This window comes from Mus caroli, chromosome 9 (assembly GCF_900094665.2).
Source record: "Mus caroli chromosome 9, CAROLI_EIJ_v1.1, whole genome shotgun sequence".
In the NCBI taxonomy this organism is placed as follows: domain Eukaryota; kingdom Metazoa; phylum Chordata; class Mammalia; order Rodentia; family Muridae; genus Mus; species Mus caroli.
In genome coordinates, this window is record NC_034578.1 from 45,883,960 (window position 1) to 45,907,881 (window position 23,922).

At 44.1% G+C, this 23,922-nt stretch overlaps 1 protein-coding gene across 7 annotated transcripts in view; it reads left to right on the plus strand.

The window, feature by feature from the left end:
* Usp28 (ubiquitin specific peptidase 28) overlaps nt 1-23,922 on the plus strand; it is a 57,748-nt gene that overhangs the window by 26,509 nt on the left and 7,317 nt on the right. For 2 of the 7 annotated variants that reach the window (XM_029481581.1, XM_029481582.1), the window contains exons 10-20: nt 3,567-3,715; nt 5,780-5,907; nt 7,295-7,390; nt 12,368-12,547; nt 14,293-14,513; nt 15,336-15,406; nt 16,622-16,850; nt 19,287-19,481; nt 20,786-20,925; nt 21,082-21,261; nt 22,149-22,244. In XM_029481581.1, coding sequence (XP_029337441.1) covers nt 3,567-3,715; nt 5,780-5,907; nt 7,295-7,390; nt 12,368-12,547; nt 14,293-14,513; nt 15,336-15,406; nt 16,622-16,850; nt 19,287-19,481; nt 20,786-20,925; nt 21,082-21,261; nt 22,149-22,244 — 1,685 coding nt within the window. The remainder of the gene's footprint in view (nt 1-3,566; nt 3,716-5,779; nt 5,908-7,294; nt 7,391-12,367; nt 12,548-14,292; nt 14,514-15,335; nt 15,407-16,621; nt 16,851-19,286; nt 19,482-20,785; nt 20,926-21,081; nt 21,262-22,148; nt 22,245-23,922) is intronic. The other 5 variants (XM_029481583.1, XM_029481586.1, XM_021172213.2 and 2 more) reach the window with 3 other exon arrangements.

Sequence of the window (23,922 nt, forward strand, 5' to 3'; positions counted from 1 at the left end):
TGTGTGTGTGTGTTGTCACCTGTGACTGGGTCTCATTGCTTCATCGTTGCAGGAAGACAGGATAGACTTGAAAGTCCAACAAACTGAAGACTTATTCTCTGGCTTTTCTCCGAGTGACTATGGGCACATAGTCTGAGTCCTCAGTCTCTAGATCTATACAGTGGGCATAGTCTTTGTCCTAGAACTGTCATGTTAAATTGTGTAATATCTGTGTTGATGGCAGTGATCCTACTTAATTTTCTATATTGCTTTTCCTGATGGATCATCTAATCTCAGGTTCTATAGAATGGCTAAGCACATAACTCTTACTTTTTTAGTGTCAGGATTTTGCCTATGTACAAATAGAATAGTATCGAAACCTTTGTGGATTCAGCAGCTTGTGAACCCATGGCCAGCTCTTCCCTATATCAGCCTCATTCTCATGTGATTACAGCCATGCACCACCACTGGGCCTTATGTTTTAGATTTACTATATGTGTTTATTTTTGTTACTAGGACTTGAACCCAGAACTCAGGGTGCATTCTTAACTGCTACAGCAGCAGCTGCAGTTTTCATATATGGATGGATGGGTGGATGCGTGGGTGGGTGGGTGGATGGATGGGTGGATGGGTGGGTGGATGGAGTTAGATACAGCCCAGTCCCATGTGTAGTAGTAACTACTACCCTGTTGCTGTGATAAAATATCATGACTATGGAAATCTACTGATGATCGTGTTCTAGCTTCTGGGTCTCGAGGGTTAGAATCCCTGATGGTGGGAACAAAATGGCAGCAGGCAGCTGTTAGAAAATTGACTGAGAGGTGACATCTTTAACTGTAACCACGAAGCAGCCAGAGCAAGTGGGGAGCAGGGCAAAGCTGTGAACTCATACAGTCTGCCTCCCAGTGACATACCTACCTCCGTTAACAAGGCTACCTCCTGGACAGGAAGAGTTCAAATAGGAGACCATGCAAAACATTTCTCATTTAAACTACAGTATCCCACTCCCTGGCCCCCATAGGCTTGTGGGGGCCACCAGAGTTTTACAAGTAAATGCTTACATTACTTGTAAATCATAACCTCCTAACAGTTACAGCCATTTTTCCTGACTGTTTTGGCTGTAACAATAAACTTCCTGGTGTTCTTTTCTCTCCAAACTGTACATTTTGTACTTTTTTCTGCCCCACTTTTTTTTCATGGTAGACCTATGGAAGCATTAACAATAATAACCATGCCACAATCTCAACATTATGTAGTCTTGAAATTTTCTATGCCAAAGAAACCAGTCCTGTTTTCAAGTTTGCCTCAGGCAAGTTCATAGTGCAAAGGCAGAAAGTTCATAGTGCAAAGGCAGAAAGTTCATAGTGCAAAGGCAGAAAGTTCATAGTGCAAAGGCAGAAAGTTCANTAGTGCAAAGGCAGAAAGTTCATAGTGCAAAGGCAGAAAGTTCATAGTGCAAAGGCAGAAAGTTCATAGTGCAAAGGCAGAAAGTTCATAGTGCAGAGGCAGAAAGTTCATAGTACAGAGGCAGAAAGTGGCCCAGATTCTTAGCCAGAATATCAGAGGACTGGCCTCTGGGTGCTGTTAGTCTCCTATTAGAGCACTCCTTTAAGCTCTGCCTGCAGCATTCAACACTTTAGTTCCAAAATCTTCCACATTCCTCCAGAAAATCAGCAGGGTCCGGTTCTTGATTGCCTCAGGCCATCCAGACAGTAATTCTCTGGTATGAGCTTCTGTGTTAGGTGCTTTTTAAAGTGTGTGTGTGTGTGTGTGTGTGTGTGTGTGTATATATATATATATATATATATATATATATATATATAAATAATTTAAAAACATCCTTTTCTTATTTAGGGTTATTATTGCTGTGATGATAAAATACCATGAGCAAAAACTAAGTTGGAGAGGAAAGGATGTATTTGGCTTACACTTCCACATCACAGTCCATCATTGAAGAAAATTAGGGCAGGAACTAAAGCAGGGCTAGTGAGGGAAAAAAATAATTAAAAAGGAAAGGACATTGTATTCATTGTGGGAGAGCATTGCCAGAGGCAGAGGCATCTGAGAGAGTCCAGAGTGGTTGTGACCCTGAGCCATGTGGATATAGGGAGAAGAGAACCAGCTGCAGTAGCCTGGAGGCCCAAAAAAGAGACAGGTAGCCAAAACGGTTGGATCATATAGGAAAGGGCAGCCTAGACCCTGGGCTGGAGAGAGTCATGGTAGTGGGCAGGGCATGCCATCAGGAGAACCTGGCAGTCAGGTCCACTTCAGTATGTGAAGCACACCTCTGCCAGCCATCCCAGTTTAACAGCGAGAGACAGGAACTGATGGAAGCAGGCCAGGGAAGGGTGCTGTTTACTACTGACCTGCTCCTATGGCTTGCTCAGCCTGCTTTCTTATGGAACCCAGGACCACCAGCCTAAGAATGGCACTGTCCACAGTGGGCTGGGCCCTCACCCATCAATCACTAATTAAGAAAATTCTCAACAGTCAGATCTCTCTTTTTTTTTTTTTAAGATTTATTTATTTATTATATGTAAGTACACTGTAGCTGTCTTCAGACCCCCCAGAAGAGGGCGTCAGATCTCATTGCGGATGGTTGTGAGCCACCATGTCATTGCTGAACTCAGGACCTTCAGAAGAGCAATCAGTGCTCTTAACCACTGAGTCATCTCTCCAACCCCCTCAACAGCCAGATCTTAATGGATGCAAATTCTTAATTAAGGTTACCTCCTTTCAGATAACTCTAGCTTGTATCAAGTTGACATGAAACTAGCCCCCATAGTCCCATTTTACATTTTGTGAGACTGCCCACCACCCCAAGAGATGGAGAAGTGATTGAGGAAGATCTCCAAGTGACTTCCTCCCTGTGCCTGCGTGGGTTAGGGGCCAGGGCTGACCAGAATACTTAACCTCAGAGTTTGTTTTAGTCAATATTGAAATCCCTTCCCTTGGAGAAAGCAACCCAGAGCTGCCCATGTTGAGTCAGAACGATCCACTCAGCCTCCAGGTTCTTGTATGACTTTTGGCAAGTCTCATTTCAGTATCTGCGGGCTTCACTTCCATCCCCCTTCTTTTCCCCTTGAAATATCTTGTGTTACTGATTTTTTGGTTGGGGTGGGGGCAGGGTCTTGCTGTGTAGTTGAGGATAGCCTTTATTCTCAGTAGTAATCCTTTCAAGGACCACGGCTGCAGGTGTTCAGCACTGTGTCCATATTTGTGTCCATATTGAAATTCATGGTTTGAAGAAGGTAATTTGTTTGTAATAACCCCTAGGTCTGGAATTCACTGGCCACGTCCTAGCACACATAGTTAATGTGACATGGGCCTCTGCCACTCTTGTGTGTCTTGTGTAGTCTTATTCCAGCCAGGACTCTCGTGGTGGGTTTGACGGGGAGGCATGTGCCTTGGGCTTGCTACTTGTAGCATGCACGGGCCCAGGTCCAATAGGTCAGTGGAGGTTACCTCCAGTGTATTTTTCTCCACTTCTCAGAGACTACTGTGTCCTAACAGTGGTGTCTCAGTGGAGCCAGAGAAATAGACTTTAAGTGGTGGTAGTGAAGCTTAACAAACCCCTCTTTGCCTAGGAAAGCCCTTCAGTAACAACGAGACCTTCGGCCAGTATCCTCTTCAGGTAAACGGTTACCACAACTTAGACGAATGTTTGGAAGGGGCCATGGTGGAAGGTGACATCGCACTGCTTCCTTCGGATCGTTCCGTGAAGTATGGGCAGGAGGTAAGGTGTATACTACCAGTGACAGAGCCAGTTTAGTATGGCTGAACTTGAGGCAAATCAGTTCACGTGTTAGGTTGCCACAGGCTGAGCAGATCTTGAATCTGTCTCCCATCTCTAAGCAGTTGGTGTGAATCCTGAGTTACACATGTAAGGGCTTGTGCTGCTTTGATGTGATTTCAGTATGATCACATTTCTTCCCCCCCCCTTTTTTTTTAAGATTTATTTATTATATGTAAGTACACTGTAGCTGTCTTCAGATGCACCAGAAGAAGGCATCAGATCTCATTATAGGTAATTGCTGGGATTGAACTCAAGACCTTTGGAAGAGCAGTCAGTGCTCTTAACCTCTGAGCCATCTCTCCAGCCCCTGTTTCTCCCTTTCTGTTGAAGCCTGCATGTACCTAAGCAGGGAGAATGCACTGCCTCCATATTTTTGGAGGTAAAAGTGATTAACTCTTATGATGTGCCATTTAGAATATTTTCCCTAGTACAGTATTTATTATTCTCCGTTTGTAAATTCTGCCTTTGCTTTTTACATTTAAAATTTTAATTTTAATGTATTTATGTGGGATTCTTGGGTTTTGATGGGTTGGGAAGAACGTACTAATGCAAGGGTAGTTACTACCTTGGCGTTCCAGTTAGGCAGGAATAAGTGAACACCAGTGTAACATAATTTTCCACATTACCTCATTTGGCTTACTCTTACATTTTGAGGCAAAACTGGCTTTTGGAACTGAATTTCAAGAATTATGTTAGGAGAAATTGACTTGAATTAAAGTAGGGCACCTGACATAGGCCTGTGGAGGTGTTTTAGCCCTAGAAGATGCTAGAATGTGAAGAGCACTTCCTCTTCAGCTTCTCCAGGGAAACAGGGATTCCTGGCAGTCCCTAGTGTGAGCTATACCATGTGTGTACAGTGATGCTTTCTCTTAGGAATGAGTAGTTACTACTTAAACGGCATCCAGGGACAAGGATTTTGTAAAAATAAAACCCTAGCAAGAGTCCTTATGCGCCGGGCGTGGTGGCACACGCCTTTAATCCCAGCACTCGGGAGGCAGAGGCAGGCGGATTTCTGAGTTCGAGGCCAGCCTGGTCTACAAAGTGAGTGCCAGGACAGCCAGGGCTACACAGAGAAACCCTGTCTCGAAAAACCAAAAAAAAAAAAAAAAAAAGAGTCCTTATGCTTGTTTAATTAGATTTAACCCAGAAGAGCCAGACAAGAGGGTTCATGCTTGTTATTCTGTCACTTAAGAGACTGATTAATCAGGATTGTTACAAGTTCAAGGCCAGTGTTGGCTGTCTAGTGAGTGAGATCCTGTCTCAAGAAGCAAACAACAAAGATAAAAAGACTCAGCTGTGGGGGAGTCGGGGCCGGCAGCCACCCGTGGCAGCCTCTGGGGGCAAGCAAAGCTGCTGGTGCAGGCTTGCTTCCCTCAGCTGTGCTCGGAAGAGAACGTGTCTTCTTTTCATTTTAGGAAGCAGTTGTTCTACTCTCAAACTCTGGGTGCCATTGTGGGTTCACTGGCCTGGCTGGCTTCTCAGAAACTTCTGTCTTGGAAGTCAGAGATTATTTTCCTCAGAAACATGAGACTGTTCCAAATTTTTATTTGTAAATAGGACTTCAAACTGTGGCTAGCTGTAAATAAACAGTACATAGTATATTTATAGTGTTTGTCTTTTTAGATGATTAATGAGAGCAATTATCCCCTAATTACATGCTGTTAGGCTGTTTCTTGTAAGATCTGAACATCTTAAATTCTGATGACTCTTAGGGAATGACTTGCATTGGCGCATGGTCAATTCTTGTATTCTGTGGTGGTCATTTCTAAAGGCGATGGTTGAACGCAATGCTAGTAGTAAATTTGGAGGCTGAGGAAGGTTTAGTCATACTCTTCAAGTATAATTCTAAGTATTTAGATAGTATGTGAGATAAAATGCTGTATGACACTTAGTTGTCTTGGATGTAAAGTTCATATCAAGAGAAGTTTGATGGAAGGTATTTGAAATGGTGGCTGACATTCCCTGACATTGACTTCTCTTTCCCCCCTTTTTTTTCCTTGGCAGCGTTGGTTTACAAAGCTGCCTCCAGTGTTGACCTTTGAACTCTCCAGATTTGAGTTTAATCAGTCTCTTGGGCAGCCTGAAAAAATTCATAATAAGCTGGAGTTTCCTCAGATTATCTATATGGATAGGTGAGTACTGGATCAACTGACTTTGCGATGTTAAACGCAACAGTAGAAGTGACTGTGAGCTACATAGTTATGTGTGGAGATCACCTAAACATTTGATAATGTGTACATTTCAATTGTGTGAACCTTTTAGAGTACTGTGACTGAGTAGCTAGGGCATCTGTCTGGACTGAGAACACACATCTCATCTCCATGGATGCTGTAAACCAATAAAGCAAAGAATGCAAGGCAGGAGCTAGTTTACACTGTCATGGTAAAACTGTATGTACACAAACCCACTGGAATAGCAACTACGTTTTTAACTATGCTTAGGTTCCTGCTTTACATCCAGATAGGGGAACGTAACTTCCTCTAACTTTGACATTTTTTAAAAAGCCCTCATTCTCCAGCCATCACCTGGAAAATTCATTTTCTGAAACCTTTTCTAAGAAGGACCCAGTTATAGTTTAAAGGGGGGAACAGAGAGAGAAGGGGGATGAGAGAGAAACCCCAATATTAGCAAGGAAGCAAACCAAGCTCGGAGCTCACGCCACAGCCCTCGGAACTTTAGACAGTGTTTAGTTTGTTTAATTTGTTTTTATTTTGTTTAGTTTGACAAGAAAATTTATACACTCTCCAGTGGCTTTAGCTTCAAAATGATTTTAGCTTTTGGCTCCTTGCATTTCCATGGAAATTTTAGTGACTTGCCAGTTTCTGCCAAAATAAGGGATACTCGGTTGGATTGTGCCACACCTGTCGTTCAGTCTGGGGAGAAATGCCGTCTTAGAGTGTGATCTTTTTCTTCTAAGCATAGTAGCTACCATTTTGTTTTTACACCTTTATTTCTCTTGGTGATGTTTTACAATTTGGTGTATAGCCCTTCCATCATTAGATAATTAAACTTTTGGAAATTCTGAGTTTTTAAAATTCTGGTTATTAAATTGACATTGTATCTTTGGGTTGGAGTAAACTCACCAATCAGCTAGGTCTTGTGGCTGCTGTGAACATAGCTAAGAACAGCGCTGCTTCCTTTGCTGCTGTCTCCCACCTTTTGTTTCTTTGACTTGTTATCCACTGTACTGGCTTCACCGTTAGGAAAGCATTTAGTGATAGTGGTGAGAGTGGGCATCCATCCTGCTTCCTAGCTGACCTGAGTGTGATCCACAGCAGTGCACTCAGGTGGGTTTGGTACCCTGTAACAGCCAGAAATGAAAAGGCATCCCCCCACTACAGGGGGGGTTGGAGACCACTCTGAGCTATAAGATTCTGTCTCAAGCCAAAAACCCAACAAATAAAGGAAAATAACAATGTAACATTGGTTAATGGATAATTGCCTGTGTGAGGTCTTCACTGAGGTCTTGTCATTGACATCTGCTGATGTCACTTCTGCATGTGGTTATCGTTTGCTTAGGTACATGTATAAGAGCAAAGAGCTTATCCGAAGTAAGAGAGAGAGCATTCGGAAGTTGAAGGAGGAAATACAAGTCCTGCAGCAGAAGTTAGAAAGGTGAGTCTTCTGGGTCGGTTCATGCTTTGAAACATAAAGCAACTATTAAGATTAGAGAGTATGTTTAAAAGTCCAGGGCATAATTAATAACTGGTGGTTTAGAAAAAAGGCAGTACCCTCATTGTAAGTGTAAAGGAGTCTTCAAGGCCAGCTAGTGCCTGTGGGTGAGTGGTCCTGAGGACTTGAGGGACTCGGATATACTCTGATGGTCTGACAGTCTCTCCCTGCCCTCCTGCTCTCTGACTAAATGAACGTGAGAAGCAGTGCTGTCAGTCACTTGTCCTCTTTGGTTTTTTGAGACAGTTTTCTGTAGCCCAAACTCAAAGAGGATGGCCTTGAACTTCTGGTTCTCCTGTCTCCACTTGCCCAAGGGTTGGCATTGCACTGAATGGCCTCCGAGCCTGGCAGTTTCACTTAGGGAGAATGGGCTGGTGAAGTGTTGCATGGGGTGAATGCTGCCTGAGAACAGGAGCCTGAGCTCCTCGTGTGTGCCGAGTTCTTCTGGCAGACTCTGCGCTTTCTTTAAAACAGGTCTTTGTGGTCTAGATAGAGCTGTTGGTTTAACATTTATAAAGGAAATCCATACACTGTTGGTGGCTTCCTCTCTTCCTCTTCAACTCCTTTTTTTATTCCCTGTGCATTTTTGGAAGTGTTCTTTCTGCCTGCATGTATGCGTGTCTGTCTGTGAGAGAGTATCAGAGCTTCTGTAACTGGAGTTACAGTTGGGGAGCCACCACGTGGGTCCTGGGAATTGAACTGGAGTCCTCTGGAAGAGCAGCTGTTTTTCTTTCTTTCTTTCTTTTTCTTAAGGTTTATTTATTTTATGTATGAGTACCCTGTTGCTGTACTCGGACACACCAGAAGAGGGCTTCATATCCTATTACAGATGGTTCTGAGCCACCATGTGGTTGCTGGGAATTGACCGCTGAGTCATCTCTCCAGCCCGCAACTGGTGCTCTTAACTGTTTCATCTATTAACATTCTCTGTCCTACCTCACGGGTCCACTGCTAGGTCTTTAATTTCTCCAAAGGACACAAGCTTTACCCAGATCCAATGTTAACATTTACCATTATTTGCTGCGTGTAGAGACTGGGTAAGAGAGTGGGAGGAGGGAAGGAGATGGGGAGAGGGGATGAACATGTGTGCTTCTGCATTCATATGATGGTCAGGTAACAACCTGCAGAATCAGTTTTCTCTTTCTATCTTTATGTGGATTCTGGGGACCAGACTTAGGCTTGGTGACAAGTGCCTTTATCTGCTGTGCCAAGTCACTGGCCCGTTATTTTTAGGAAACGTCAAGAAACCAAGAATCACTGCGCCTTTGGAAGTGCTTTCCTTAGTGTAATGTTACTGTTGCTGTTCTTAGGATTTAGTTTTGGTTCTGTGTATGTTGTGTCTATGTGTGATTATGTGCATCTGCCAGTGCTAGTACCTCTGGAGGCAAGAAGAGAATGTCAGATACCCTGGGTCCAGAGTTACAGACTAAGTCTATCCACACTGCAAGGAGTGGAACTAGGGCATTCTGTGGAGAAGTATGCTCTTAACTACTGAGCCCCCACTCTGCCTTTAAAATCAACTGGTTGTAGTTTGAATTGTTTGTTTGTTTGCTTACTTACATATCTTATGTGTACATGTGTGAGTATATGGAGGTCAGAGGATGCTGTCTAAAGTTGTCTCCTTCAGCCATGTGGGTCCTATTAACCAAACTGAGCACCACGCTTGGCGGCAGACACCTTCCTCCATTAAGCCACCTTCCTAGATATGACCTAAAGACTACAGAAGGGTGGCTTAGTGCTCAGTGAAGAGCATTTACTGCTCTTGCAGAAGAAAGCCCTGGTTTGGTTCCTAGCAGTCGTGTGACGGCTCACAACTACCTATGGCTCCACTTTGAAGGAATCTGATGCCCTGTCTGACTTCTGTAGATTCCTGCACACATGTGATATACACACACAAATAATGCAAGCAAAACACTCATACACATAAAAATAAATGAGTGGATTTTTTTAACTTAATAAACATTGTATGTATGTATATGACATACGCCAGGGAAAATATCCAAAAACTTATAAACATGCTGTGAGATACAGAAATGAGGTGGGAGTGGGTAACTTTCATGGTTTGTTTTTTTTTAAATACAACTTTATATTGAATTTTTTTTAACACATCCATACATCACTTTGAAGCCTAAAAATAGGCTTTGTGGCCAGTAATCACAGCATTTGGGAGGCCAAGGCAAGAGAATTGAGTGACTATTTATTTATTTATTTCTTTATTGAGGCTGGTCTGGGCTATGTAGTCCAGGTTAGGTTAGTATGAGTACAGCTTAAACTCTGCCTCAGAAAAACAAAAAGGTGGGGTATGGTGGAGCAGACCTGTGAGCTCAGGACTTAGGAAGTAGAGACAGGAGGATGGAGAGTTCCAGGCCAACTTGGATTTCTGTGACTTTGTCTCAGAAAATAAAGAAAATGATTATTATTTCTTCTGTAAGTGGTAACTATGTAAGATATTGAAAGGGAGATTTTTTTTCTGTACATGATAGACAAGACAGTTTTGGAACTACTTTTGCTGTGTTTTTGTTTCTATCCTGTGCTAAGACTTGAACACCTTGTGCATCGTAGGTAAATACTCTCGGACTGTATCCCTTCCTGTCTCCACCTGTCCCATTCCCTGCCCTGGTCCTGTTAGTCAAAACAGGTGCTGCATTGTGTGAAGTTGTTGGCTCTAAGAGCCAGGACTCTGGTGTGATTTTTTTTTTTTTTACTGATAAACTCAAGCTTCTTCGAGGAGAAAAAGTTCTGTGGGGTTTCAAGTATTTTATTAAAATGGAATGAGCCTGGGAGGAGGTAAAGGCTGGTACCCATTCCTGTGCCAAGGTACCAGCTCTGCCCTCTGTGAAGTGTATACTGAGTAGAGTTTGATAAACTCATAGAGGAAGAGCATGGCCAAGTGCATGCCAGGAATTGAACAACTGGCTCAGGATCTTCACCCTGGCAGGCACATGCCCGTTCTCTGTTCCTGAGGGACAGAGTAGGTGGTAGGCAACCTTGGCTAAGGCTGCCTTTGCTCTCTGTTCTGTGTACTGGATTTGATTCTGAGTTAAAGTGCTCATTCTCTACTCATTTTCATTTTCTTCATTCTTTTGGTTGTTGGTTTGGGTTTTTTGAGAAAAGATCTTGCTGTATAAGCAAGCCTTGGTTGGCCTGAACTTGCTTTGTGGACCGGGCTGGTCTTAAAATCATAATGATTTGCCTGCCTCTGCCTCTGCCTCTCAAGTGATGGAATTATAGGTGTTTGCAACTATGCACTGCTCGCTTACCTAACCACAGTAACTACTGTTGTTGTTGAGGTGGAGTCTCCTCTCTCCAGGGTGTCTTCACACAGCATGTATCTGAGGATAGCCCTGATTTCCTGTCCTTCCTGCATCTCCATTTATAGCTAGCAATGGGGAGATTACGCATATCTAGAAAAGTTTGTTTAGAGGCTGATGGTGAAAGTATACACTGTGCTCGCAAGAGTTGAGTTTCTGACACTCATGTCATGGCCACAACCACCTGGAACCAAGTTTCAGAGAATCCAGGGCCTTCTTCTAGACTCAGAGCACCTGACAACTTACTCACTCACTCTCTTTCTCTCTCTCTCTCTCTCACACACACACACACCACACACAAGCACGCGCGTGCACAGACACACACACACACAGTGTGCAGGCAGAGAGATGGCTCAATGGTTAACACTTGCAGAGGAACCAGGGTCAGTGACTCTAGTTATTATGGATCCTATACCTTTTTATGGCCACCTAGGGCACCAGGCATGCATATGGTGCAGATATACTTGCAGGCAAAGTATCTATACACATAAAATAAAAATGTATATTAAATAACTGTAAAAGTATTATTTCAGTCAGATATTTAAGAATATTACTCTTACTGGAGAAATCTTGTATGAAATCTATCACATTCATAAGTAATAGAGTATATAAGGGCTGGAGAGATGACTCAGTGGTTAAGAGCACTGACTGCTGTTCTTCCAGAGGTCTTGAGTTCAATTCCCAGCAACCATATGGTGACTTACAACCACCTGTAATGAGATCTGACATCATCTCTTCTGGTGCATCTGAAGACAGCTACAGTGTACTTAGATATAATAATATTTTTTTTTAAAGAAAAAGAAAAAAGAAAGATTGCTGGCTTTCTTTGGCTCTGACCTTTACTAATGTCTAATTTCTTTCTGTTTTTTTGTTGTTGTTGGTGGTGGTGGTAGTGGTTTTGGTTTCTAGGGGCTTTGTTTGTTTGTTTGGTATGTTTTTTGGGTTTTGGAGACAGCTTTGGCTGTCCTGGAACCTCCATAGACTGGCTTTGAACTCACAGAAATCAGAGTCCCTCTGCCTCCCAAGTGCTGATCAAAGGCATGGGTTACCACCACCTTGCTTTTCTTAAAGCCTGATATTTATTTCTGGATTTTTCTCATTCTTAGTTATAAGGCAGTTGGTTTAGAAAGGCAAAGAAAATGTCGTGAGTGCTAATGACCAGATCGTTTTTCAGTTAGTTTGGAACATTGTCCTTTAAGGAAGAACTCAGGTTTGTGAGCAGCGCCTGACTGTGGTATGACAGGAGAGCAGAACTGAGCTGTCTGAAACAGTCCTGTTCTCTGTGTGTGATGCATCAGACTGCTGGCAGCTTTCATGGCTAAAGCATTTTTAGTTTTTAACCCTATAGATTGAATAACCAATTAAATGGTATAAGCCTTTAGGAATAATATGGGATTTTGTTGTAATATTGAGGTAGGTGTCACTAGCTTGCCCCATACTTTGTAACCCAGACAGGCCTCAAACTTTTTGTGGCCTTCTACTTCAGCCTCCTGAGCTACTAGGATTATATAGCTGGGTATTAGCAGCTCTGCATGGTAAGTCTTTATCAGCAGTTATTGCAATGCATAGTAGACTTGGGCAGTAGTGTTCCAGTGTCTTTGCTTCTTAGGTATGTGAAGTACGGCTCGGGCCCATCTCGGTTCCCACTTCCCGACATGTTGAAATACGTTATTGAATTTGCCAGTACAAAACCTGCCTCTGAAAGCTGTCAGTCTGGAAGTGCTGAGCATGTGACATTACCACTTCCCTCGGTGCACTGCCCAATTTCTGACCTCACACCCAAGGAAAGGTAACAAGCAGATTTCTTAAATGGTTTGTATTGTTTCCCCATTCTTATTTGACTCCCTTCCTATCCTCCCACCTGCTGTGAGCCTCTCTGATCCCTCAGAGGGGGGTTTGTCACCTGGCACTGCCCTGAGTTCTTGCAGTGCCCTTGCTCCAGGGGCTTCTCACTGTCTTCTGTGTGTGTCAGACTTGAGGGCTGCTGTGAATCTGCCTTGGAAGGGCTTTCTCAGAGATCCAGTGTCCTCCAGGCAGCTTGTTCTGTACTTCATCTGCCTTGAAGGAGGCTAAATTAACAGCAAGGAAAACCGTATGGACAGAGTTACACAAGGAGGAACTGGCCAGAATTCTGAGGCCAAGCCTGCAGGAGCTAGGCTCTTGAACACACAGGGAGGCCACGTTGAGGAATCCTCTGACTCTACCTATTTAACCGGCAGTCTTTATAGCTAGATGGTGCCTGCAGGTACAGCTTGGGTCACGCTCCATGATATGTGTGTCTTTGGCTAATAAAATTGCTAGGGCACATTTGTCCCTCACAGAGAAAAAAAGCTTATGTTAAAAACCTGTTGTTAGATGGCCTGCGGTGGTACACACCTTTAATCTCACTAGCTGGGAGGCAGAGGCAGGCTGAGTCTGAGGCCTACAGGACAAGTTCCTGGGTAGTCAGAGCTACACAGAGAAACCTTGTCTTCAAAACAAAACAAAAAATCCAGAGGCTAGAAAGATGATGGCTCAGCCATTAAGTGTGCATACTGCTTTGCAGAGGGCCATAGTTCAGTTTCCAGCATCCACAGCAGGCAGCTTTTCTGGTGCTATTAGAGATAAATTTGCATTTATTTCTCCTTTCTTCTTGCTTATTAAGCCAGGCTTATTTGGTACAGGCCCAATGTCTTGTGCTAGGTAAGCAAGTGCTATGCCATGTGAGCGGCATAGTACTTTTCTGTTTTGTTTTTTGTTTTTTTTCCCCCATTGTTTTGAGACAGGATCTTAGGTCAAAGCCCTGGGTTTGAGAAGCAGTTCTCAACCTGTGGGTTCCAACCCGTTTTTGGGAGATTGAGTAACCCTTTTATGGAGGTGGCTTGAGGGCATCAGAGAACACAGATATTTACGTTCTGGTTCTTGAGTAGCAAAATTATAGTTATGAAGTAGCAATGAAAGTGATTTTATGGTTGGGGGTGGTCAACACAACATGAGGAACTGTGTGGTTAAAAGGGTTGCAGCACTAGGAAGGTTGAGAACCACTGAGTGTGAGGCTTTCCTGCCTCCTGTCATTTCTTGGGTACCAGCATTATAGGCACTAACCATTGAGCCAGCTAAGCTGTGCTAAATGCTAAGCTAGTAGTTCATCAGATGAGGGTGGTACTAATGTTAGCTTCATAACCAGACTGTCTTAAATGAGATGATTATTACAAGAAAAAGTTAGCTTGTATTATATTTGTAGATTTTATCTAAGGCCTCACTGTGTATGTGCAGCTTATATTGGCCTACAATTGAGGTCTTTCTACCTCAGCCTCACAGTTGTATCTTAACTGTACCTTTTCATAAAGCAGCCGGTTTTCTGAAGTATATTAGTTTGGGTCAAGTTGAACTATTTTTTTGAGGTAGGCCCTTAGCTGTACCAGGGTGGTCTCAAAGTCACAACAGTCCAGTGTTAGCCTCCCAAGGGATGATATTACTGGTTTCTGCTACCACGCCCACCCCAACTTGCATTTTAGATATTACAAAATGAGTGCCTTCTTTTGTCTTCTCTAGTTCAAGTCCAGAAAGCTGCTCTCAGAATGCTGGAAGTACCTTTTCCTCTCCAGAAGATGCTCTTCCCAGCTCTGAGGGGATGAACGGGCCATTTACCTCTCCTCACTCGTCTCTGGAAACGCCTGCACCCCCAGCTCCTCGGACAGTTACAGATGAAGAAATGAACTTCGTTAAGACGTGTCTTCAGAGGTGGCGGAGTGAAATTGAACAGGATATACAAGGTGGGTGCTCTGAAAACTTGTTAGCTACTCCCTGTTTTCCCTGGCTCTTTGGAAGGCAGGCACGTTGGGTGTTTGTTCCCGGACTGCTGTGCATCAGGCCTGGCAACTGGGACTTCTGCAGTCCTTGCCTTGTAAGGCTTGGACTTGTGGGATTATTTGTCCCCTCAAGACATCTCGTGGTTGCGTAGTTGCAATCATGGGAGCCCTCGATGAGATAAAGCAGTGTACGTTCCTCCCCTCCCCCCTTCCCTGCTCATGTCCTGTCCCCGTGAAGCAGGGTCTCCGAACTGACCTGAGTTCATATGGCCCTGTGCTTCCAAACTGCTGCACATTTACATTTGTTTAAGTGTAAAGATTGTAATTGATTATAAAAGGGTAATAACAGTGTTTGCCTTATAATCAGGCCTTGTTAAAAGAAAATTTGGTTTGATATCTTTGCTATTTATAAAGATAAGTTCTCCTTTTATAGCTCAGACTAGTCTCAAACACATTATCCTCCTGCCTCAGCTTTCCCAGTGTGGGGACAGTGCTCACAGGTTTGAGCATCTTAACAAAATGAATGCTTTCTAAACAATAGCTTACCTGTACTCCATTCTTGCTTGGCCTCCATCCTGTCCTGGGCCCTCAGACGAGATAAGCATGTGCTCGGCCATTACACCCAGGTTTGTCCTAAATGGAGACAATTGCTTTAAGAAATGTCAGTGCAGATTTATAAGAATAATTTGTTAAGCACCTCGATGTAATTACGTTGAGTTAAAAGCCTTTGTGTCGGCAGGGCCCGTCACGGACACTCTAAGCTAACGAGGTTTTCCTTCCTAACAGACCTAAAGAACTGTATCTCGAGCAGCACGAAGGCGATTGAGCAGATGTACTGTGACCCTCTTCTTCGTCAGGTAGAGTTAAGGGTGGAGGGAAATGGGCTGCACTGATGGCAGAGGACATAGTACCACAAGAGCTGCATGGAGTTTTCACTAACACAGACATATATTCCCTTACATCCAGGTGAAGATTCCGAGTGTCTTCGCTTACACTGAAACCTAGATCATCCTGTTCTTTGGATTCTGCCACTTGGTGTTTTTTCATACAATGGAGATATATTTGCTGTTAGGAGCTGGCGAGGTGACTCAGCAGCTAAGAGTGTATGCTGTTTTGCAGAGGTTCCAAGTTCAGTCCCCAGAAACACCACTAACTTCAGTTCTAGGGAGATCTGCTATGTCTCACCCTCTATGGGCACCTGAACTCTCACATAATACCCACATGCACATGATTCTACATCATTTTTACAAAGACAAATCTTAAAAACAAATTTGCTGTTACATATTAATAAAACATTTTTCTCTAAGTGGTGGTGTTAATAAAATTTCAATTATTTGATTTTACCAATAAAGACTTGGGAGCCCAGATGCTGGGGTGAAAGTCTGCTAGCTCAGAGCATCATAGGAAACACCCAGGTCTTTCCAGTAAATAACACAGTTTTGGGTCCACAGTCTGATCAATATCCTGCATCATCCAAGTGATAACTGAAGCAGTGCAGTGGGGAAACCCAACTGGAGGGTCCATTAGTATCCTCAGGCTTTATTTCTCCAGTAACTGGAGATTCCAGAAGGGAGCCAGGCAGAACAGAAATCCTTGTTGTCCACACTCGTTTTTATTCAGTTTAGGGCCTTGGACAGGGCCTATGAAGGGCTCATGGCCGAGTAACAGCCAGAACACAGCTCTGCTCCCAGCAGGGCAGTGAGCATGCTTGTGGTTGGCATAGGAACCGATCATGTGACTCTTGACTTTCCCTCTTCTGTTTTGCTGCTTCAAAGAAATCTGGTCCTGAGTGACAGGAGGCTAAGGCACTGAGCAGAAGTTAGTACTGAAAGAGCCTCCAGCAAGGCTTGCTTTGACTCATTATGAGGGCCCTAGGTTTGGACCCTTGATAGCCTCCAAGCTTGTGTTTTCATTGGTCTGTCCTGAGCTGGTAAAGTGCTTGGTATGGATGTTATCTTGTGTTTGTGTGGACATTCCCTTTTACTTGCTGGTGGGAATGTTCTGAATTGTATTGACATAGATAGCATCTGACTTCCGGGCCCGGTCTGAGAGCCCCCCTTTCTGATTTGCAGGTGCCTTATCGCTTACATGCAGTTCTTGTTCACGAAGGACAAGCCAGTGCAGGACACTACTGGGCATACATCTACAACCAGCCCCGGCAGATCTGGCTCAAATACAACGACATCTCTGTTACTGAGTCTTCCTGGGAGGAACTTGAAAGAGATTCTTACGGGGGCCTGAGAAATGTCAGCGCCTACTGCTTGATGTATATCAATGACAACTTGCCCCACTTCAGTGCAGGTAAACATGCTGACTAGAGGAGAGCATTTAGGGGAACTAGCCCCTGGGAGGGGAGCAGTCTCATACTTATTTTGAAGACATTTGTAAACTACAATTTATCACTATGTAAAATGTTCTTAAAACATAAAAACTGTAAGGGAATAAAAGAAAATATCTCAAAATAGTCAGAAACCAACCACCCTCTATGTTGTAAAGTCATAAATACTGGCTGTGAGGGTTATAAAAGCCTGTCCTAGCGGTCGGTTGTTGGGAGTTCCTTGTTATGCCTAGATTGCTCATTTTTTTATGAAGTACACATGGGGCTGGTGGTTAAGATTTGTTTGTAGAGTGCTTGCCTGGTGTGCAGGAAGCCCTGGTTTGACCTACAGCACCTTGTATACCAGGGGTAGCTGTGCATGCTTGCAATCTTAGCACTCAGGCACAGGTGGCAGAATCAGATGTTCAAGGCCAGCCCTGGCTACTTAAGACCCTGACTGAAAAGAAGCAAGTAGACTCTTACTGCTTCACGAAAAGGCGGCCAATAAGGGCTTTGTTGTTTTGTTGCAGATTCTTTTTGTTGGTTTTGATGACATGGTTAGAAATAGAATTCAACTTGTCCTTCATATTTTTGCAATTTTTTCTTGTTCTTTTTTGATTATGTATACAGCATTCTGCCTGCGTGCATGCCTGCAGACCAGAAAAGGGCGCCAGATCCCATTACAGATGGTTGTGAGCCACCATGTGGTTGCTGGGAATTGAATTCAGGATCTCTGGAAGAGCAGCCAGTGCTCTTAATCTCTGAGCCAAAGTACTTAATGACTTGACTATGCACCATTTACCCAGTAATTCACCTTGGTTTCTGACAACACAATGTGGAATTTCATGAAATAAAGTACTCGACTCCTTCCTTTCTTTTTGAAAGGTGGGGTCTCAGTAGGTAGCATCTGCCTGCCTCTGCCTCCTGGGTGCGCTCAGATCAGTGCCTTCACCTTTTCTGCTCAGCGGTAATGAAGAGGGTGATCACTCTCTTTTTGAGGCAGTAGCTCATCTAGCCTTTCCTACCTTGTGGGCTCCTGATCTTGCCTTCACCTGTGGAGCTGCCCTGAGGTTGTAGCTGTGTGCTACCATGCCCAGCTGGGACATTCTTACCACTCTCAGATGGAGTAGTTAAATTGATACGACTACTATAAATTTTCTTTTCCCTTTTTTTAAGAAATTTATTTCGGTGTATTTTTATTTTCTTTTTGTGCCTGTGTTTATGTGTGTTTGTGCACATGAGCATGCAGGTACCTACAAGGACAAGATGTAGGGCATCCTGGCGTTGGTGTTGCAGGTGATTATGAGCCGCCTCATGGGTACTGGAAACTGAACTTAGGTTCTCCCAGAAGAGCAGCAAGCATTCTGAAGCACTGAACCCCCTCCATTTCCTTCTATTACATATGTTAATGTTCAGGTTTTTAAAGAAATACTGGCTGCATCTAGTGACTGACCACAATTAAGTCATTAACCTATCGTGTTCAGTCAGCCAACAGATACTAATTTTTAAGGGTTTATTTTCATTTTATGCTGATGAATATTTGGCTACGTGTACGTGTTGGGGTCCAGGAATTGCCCCACAAACCATATGAACACCAATCTCAGCTGGGTCGTTTATTGAATGCACACCCTAAGACTGATCAATTAGGGCCGTAGCTCAGAATTGGCTCAGAATCCAGGGACTAAGCCAAGATGATGAACATTTATCAGGGCCGGGGCTAGTAAAGAAAAAAAAAAACATAAAAACAATCCGAACACTGAGTTCATACACACGTGCAGGAAGTGCAGGTTGGCTCTGACTCAAGCTACTTTACATATAACAGTTCATACTGACCTTTAATGTGATGGGTCCTACCTAAAGCTTTGTGGAATATCTTAAAATTAGCAAACCTCATGCAGAGCATGCAGAACATAATAACGGGGTATGTGACCAGCATGACCTTGCTCTTGAGTCAACTTCGTTTTCTGTGTCAGTGACTGGCAGGCATGGAACAAATGGCTAAGCTATTCCAAGGTTGGGGGCATTCACTCAACATTTGTACGTGTATGTACCACATATATGCCTGATGTATCAGATATCCTGGAACTGAGAAGTATAAACAGTTATGAGCTACCATGTTGGTGCTGTAAACCAGAACTGGGTTCTATGCAAGAGAAGGCAATGCTGTGAGCTGCAGAGCTGTGTCTCTGTAGCCCCACTAGATAAATACTGCCTGCTTAGTGATGTTGCCTGTTACAGTTCCTAATGTGCTATGCCGGTTAACCTCCTGCTGTCAGAGTTTCGGATTGAATTCTGTGTGAGTGTGTGAGTATACATATAAGTGTGTATGTCTAGGGACACGAGAAAAGCTGGGATGTGCTGCCCTTCCTCTGGGATAATGTGTTGGTTTACCTTTCTCTGTTTTAACTATTTTCCCTCAGAGGCATCTTCTAGTGAATCTGAGGAGACTGCAGGAGAAGTGGAAGCCCTGTCTGTGGAGCTCAGGCAGTACATTCAGGAAGATAACTGGAGGTTTCAGCAAGAGGTGGAGGAATGGGAGGAAGAACAGACCTGTAAGATCCCGCAGATGGAGTCCTCCCCAAACTCTTCCTCACAGGATTTCTCCACATCACAAGGTATGGTCCAGCAGGGCCTTGCTCTTCCCCCACACTGTGCCAGGTCTGGTCAGGTCCTTGCTGTCCTCTCCAGCCAACCCTGGATCCTCAGAGACATGTCAATACCTCTCTTCACAGTGGCTTTCTTTTTATTTTTAACTTTCTATTTTTCTTTGATGGGAGGAGTGTGGGGACACATGCCATATAACACATTTTTTATATTAGAGGACAACTTGTCAGGGCCAGTTCTCTCCTTCCACCATGTGGGTCCCAGGGGTCAAACCCTGGTCATCAGGCTTGGGAACAAGTAAGTACCTTTACCCACAGGGCCGTCTTGCTGGCCCACCATGAGGTTCTGTTTATAGTGGCTGTCCGACAGTGTAGGATCAGTGTGCCTGTAGACAGTGTGTAGGATCAGTGTGCCTGTAGCAGTTGCTTTCTGACAAGCAGAAATGCTATGTATCAGAAAGGCTGTCTGTGCTTTCTATAGTGCTTTGCTTATCCTCCAGGTTGTAGAAGAAAGAAAGACAGGGTGCAAAGTTATAAATGATCTTATTAAATGGTTAATGAGAGGAAGCATCTTTGGTGTGAAAATAGGAAAAATTGTGCACGGTAATTTTAACAGACCTTTGAGAGTCCTTGATGTGGAGTAGAAAGTCCGTCTTTCCTTCCTTTAAATGATTTCTCAAGACAGGGTTTCTCTTTGTAGCCCTGGCTGTCCTGGAACTTGCTCTGCAGTGTTGGCTGGCCTTGAACTCATAGAGTTCCACCTACCTCTGCCTCCCAGGCTCTGTAATTAATGGTGTGTACCACCACTGCCTCGCAAAAAAAAAAAAATGTTTTTTAATGATTTGTTTTGTTTTGTTTTCAAGACAGGGTTTCTATGTGTAGACTAGACTGGCCTTGAACTCAGAGAGGTACACTTGCCTCTGCCTCTGCTTCCCAAGTGCTGGGATCAAAGGTGTTGTGTGCCGCCGGGCGTGGTGGCGCACGCCTTTAATCCCAGCACTCGGGAGGCAGAGGCAGGCGGATTTCTGAGTTCGAGGCCAGCCTGGTCTACAAAGTGAGTTCCAGGACAGCCAGGGCTATACAGAGAAACCCTGTCTCGAAAAACCAAAAAAAAAAAAAAAAAAAAAAAAAAAAAAAAAGGTGTGTGCCTCCACTGCCTGGCAGAGTATGTTTCTTGTCAAACTTTCTAGGGGCATTTACATGGACTTTGGAAGAGGTGTGCTGGGACTGTATATTGAAATGTGTGTCCCTCCTGCTCGCCGGTCATCAGATGTGACACTTCTGTGATTATTAATATTTTTATTTCTTTTTGTTAGAGTCTCCAGCAGTGTCTTCTCATGAGGTCCGATGCTTGTCTTCTGAGCATGCTGTGATTGCAAAGGAACAGACTGCCCAGGCAATTGCCAACACAGCTCATGCCTACGAGAAGAGTGGTGTAGAAGCAGCCTTGAGTGAGGTGAGACTGGCTGAGTGACCCTCCTTTGAGAGGGTCTGGTTTTTGACACCAGCTACCAGCTTTCTGTCGTCTCTGCTGACTTTAACCAGCCCTCTTTATTTCTTCCTGTTTTTCCCCTTTGTTCTTAACTCTATTCCCTCCATTCTGCTGCCACAGCATAATGAAGCTGAGCCCAAGAAGCCCCAGGAAACAAACCTTGCAGAACAGTCAGAGCAGGTGGCAGAGGCCAGAAACACAGAGGCTGCTGCCGCACCTAACTCTGAGGTCTCTGAAGTGGAGATTCCCAGTGTGGGAAGGATTCTTGTTAGGTCTGATGCAGATGGCTATGATGAGGAGGTACCGAGACGAGTGCAGGGGAGCTGGGTGTTGTTTCTCAAAAGGCGTGTGTCACGAGCTAATGTTTCCTCACTGAATCAAGCAACAGCCATGGAGGCCTGTCTGCTGCTGACCTTGTTGTCCTTTATGAAAAGGCATGGGTGACCCATTCTTGCTGTGCACTTTTGGCATGCGTGTGTGCATGTGTATGTGTGTACACCCAGCTTGTGTTGAGCAGGGACTGCTACAAAAGCCTGGATGGCCTAGGGGAAGGATTAACTCCATTTGGTATTATGAACAAAAATACGCTTCCTTTGAGAGATTGTTTGGTTTTGGGGGCGGTCCATTATTTTGTCTTACAAGTAGACTTTTTCCACTTGCTCGTGAATAAAACAAGTGTGGATTAAAGTTGGTTTTGCTTTTCATCCTGAGGCTGAGCAAGCAGCTGTTCCTCATGCTGTCTCCTTTCCAGTTGCACTGCACGTAAACAGTCTTTATCCTGTCTCTCAGGTGCTGCCTTTTGCTGTGGGTGTGTGTGTTGTTATTGAAGGTTAGCAGTTACCTAACATTACCTTTATACCTTTATACCTTTACTCTGGTGGCGCGCTGACCGTATGGCTGAACTTAATCTTCAGCAGTGCCCCACCAGAAATGTTCCTGGACATCTTTGTTTATCTCATAGACTTAGAATGTGCACATAGAGGAATGGCTTGTCATAGGCATCATTACAAGGATAGCCAAGGCTCGCCATGCATCTAGAATAGGGCTGTGAAGCTTGGCCTGCAGCCCGTGCCAGCCAAGGAGACAATGCTCGGCTTCTCCTCAGCACTCCGCTCACCTCGCTTCATACTGTTTCCTTCTGAACCTGTCTGCTCTCCTGTTTCTCTGTTTTGTGCCCTCTGTGGTAGGTGATGCTGAGCCCTGCCATGCAAGGGGTCATCCTGGCCATAGCTAAAGCACGCCAGACCTTTGACCGAGATGGGTCTGAAGCAGGGCTTATTAAGGTACTCTTGTTTTAAAATCTTTTTTTTTTTTAAGATTTATTTATTTATTTATTTTATGTATGTGAGTACAGTGTAGCTGTACAAATGGTTGTGAGCTTTCATGTGGTTGTTGGTGATTGAAATTTTAGGACCTTTGCTTGCTCCTGTCAACTCCGCTCACTCAGTCCCTGCTTGCTCTGGCCCAAAGCTTCATTTACTATTATGCATAAGTACACTGAAGCTGAGTTCTAACACACCAGAAGAGGGCGTCAGATCTCACTACAGGTGGTTGTGAGCCACCATGTGGTTGCTGGGATTTGAACTCAGTACCTTCAGAAGAGTAGTCAGTGTGCTCTTACCCACTGAGCCATTTCTCCAGCCCCCTTGTTTTAAAATTTTAATCCTTGTAACCCAGGAATATTTCTGTAAGACAATGGGAAATGCTGTTACAGTTGCTTGTGCTGGGAGATAGCTCAGTCGAAAGGATACATTTTTGATCTCAAATCTACATTTTACAAAACAAAATTTTCCACAGGACTGGAAAGATGTCCCAGCATATACTGCTGTGCCCTGTCTGGTTCCCAGTACCCAACACTGGACAGCTCATTGCTATCACTCTGGTTTCGGGTGGTCTGGCACTCTTCTGTCTTCTGTGGCTACTAGACATGCATACCCTGCCCACACATATATACGTGTAACATGGTACAATACATGTCTGTAATCTCGGTGCTGGAAAGGCAGAGATAGGATCCCTGAGGCTTGCTGGCCAACCAGTATAGCCTACTTGGTGAGTTTGAAGTCAGTGAGAGATCTTGTCCCAAAAAAGTATAATGGAGCAAGGCACATGCCTTCAGTACCAGCATTGAGGAGACAGAGGCAGGCAGATTCAAGTGAGGTTCAAGACTCACTTGTTGCCGGGCAGTGGTGGCGCACGCCTTTAATCCCAGCACTTGGGAGGCAGAGGCAGGTGGATTTCTGAGTTTAAGGCCAGCCAGGGCTACATAGAGAAACCCTGTCTCAAAAAAACAAAAAAAAAAAAAAGACTCACTTGTTTACAGGCCAGCCAGGACTACGTAGTGAGACCTTTTCAACCCCACGCCCAACTTCTCCTCCCCGCCACAAATGTATGTTGGATAGAATTTGAAGAACGGTACTCACGGTTGCACTCTGGTCTCTACACATGTGCACACTAGCACACAGACACACAGTATCCTGTGTTCAAATGAAACATGACACTGTCTTTGCTCCCCAGCTGATGAGCAAGCCATCCCACAAAGCTGGTGGCTCGCTCATCTTTGCCTGACAGTGGCCCAGCAGTGAGGAGTGCCACTGCATTGCATCTAGTCTACAGGATGACGAGGTTGTTAAATGTTCATCGATGACACAAATTGAGACTGACTTTGTAACTTGGAATCCTTCATTTTAAAAGGCATACTATTTGAGGTATTTGGTCTTTAAGATGTTTGAATAAGATTACATTTGGGTGGATTTTTAAACAATTTAACTAAGTGCTTGTGTTTTTATTTAAGAACTTGGTGAGAGGTGGGCATGCCCACACATACCTGTAGGCCTAGCGCTTTGGCACAGGAACCAAGAGGGCGGCCACAAGTTCGAGGGGAACTTAGTTTATGTAATGAGGTCTAGGGTAGCCTGGACTACAGAATTGAGACCTTCTCCACAAAACCTTTTTTTTTTTTTT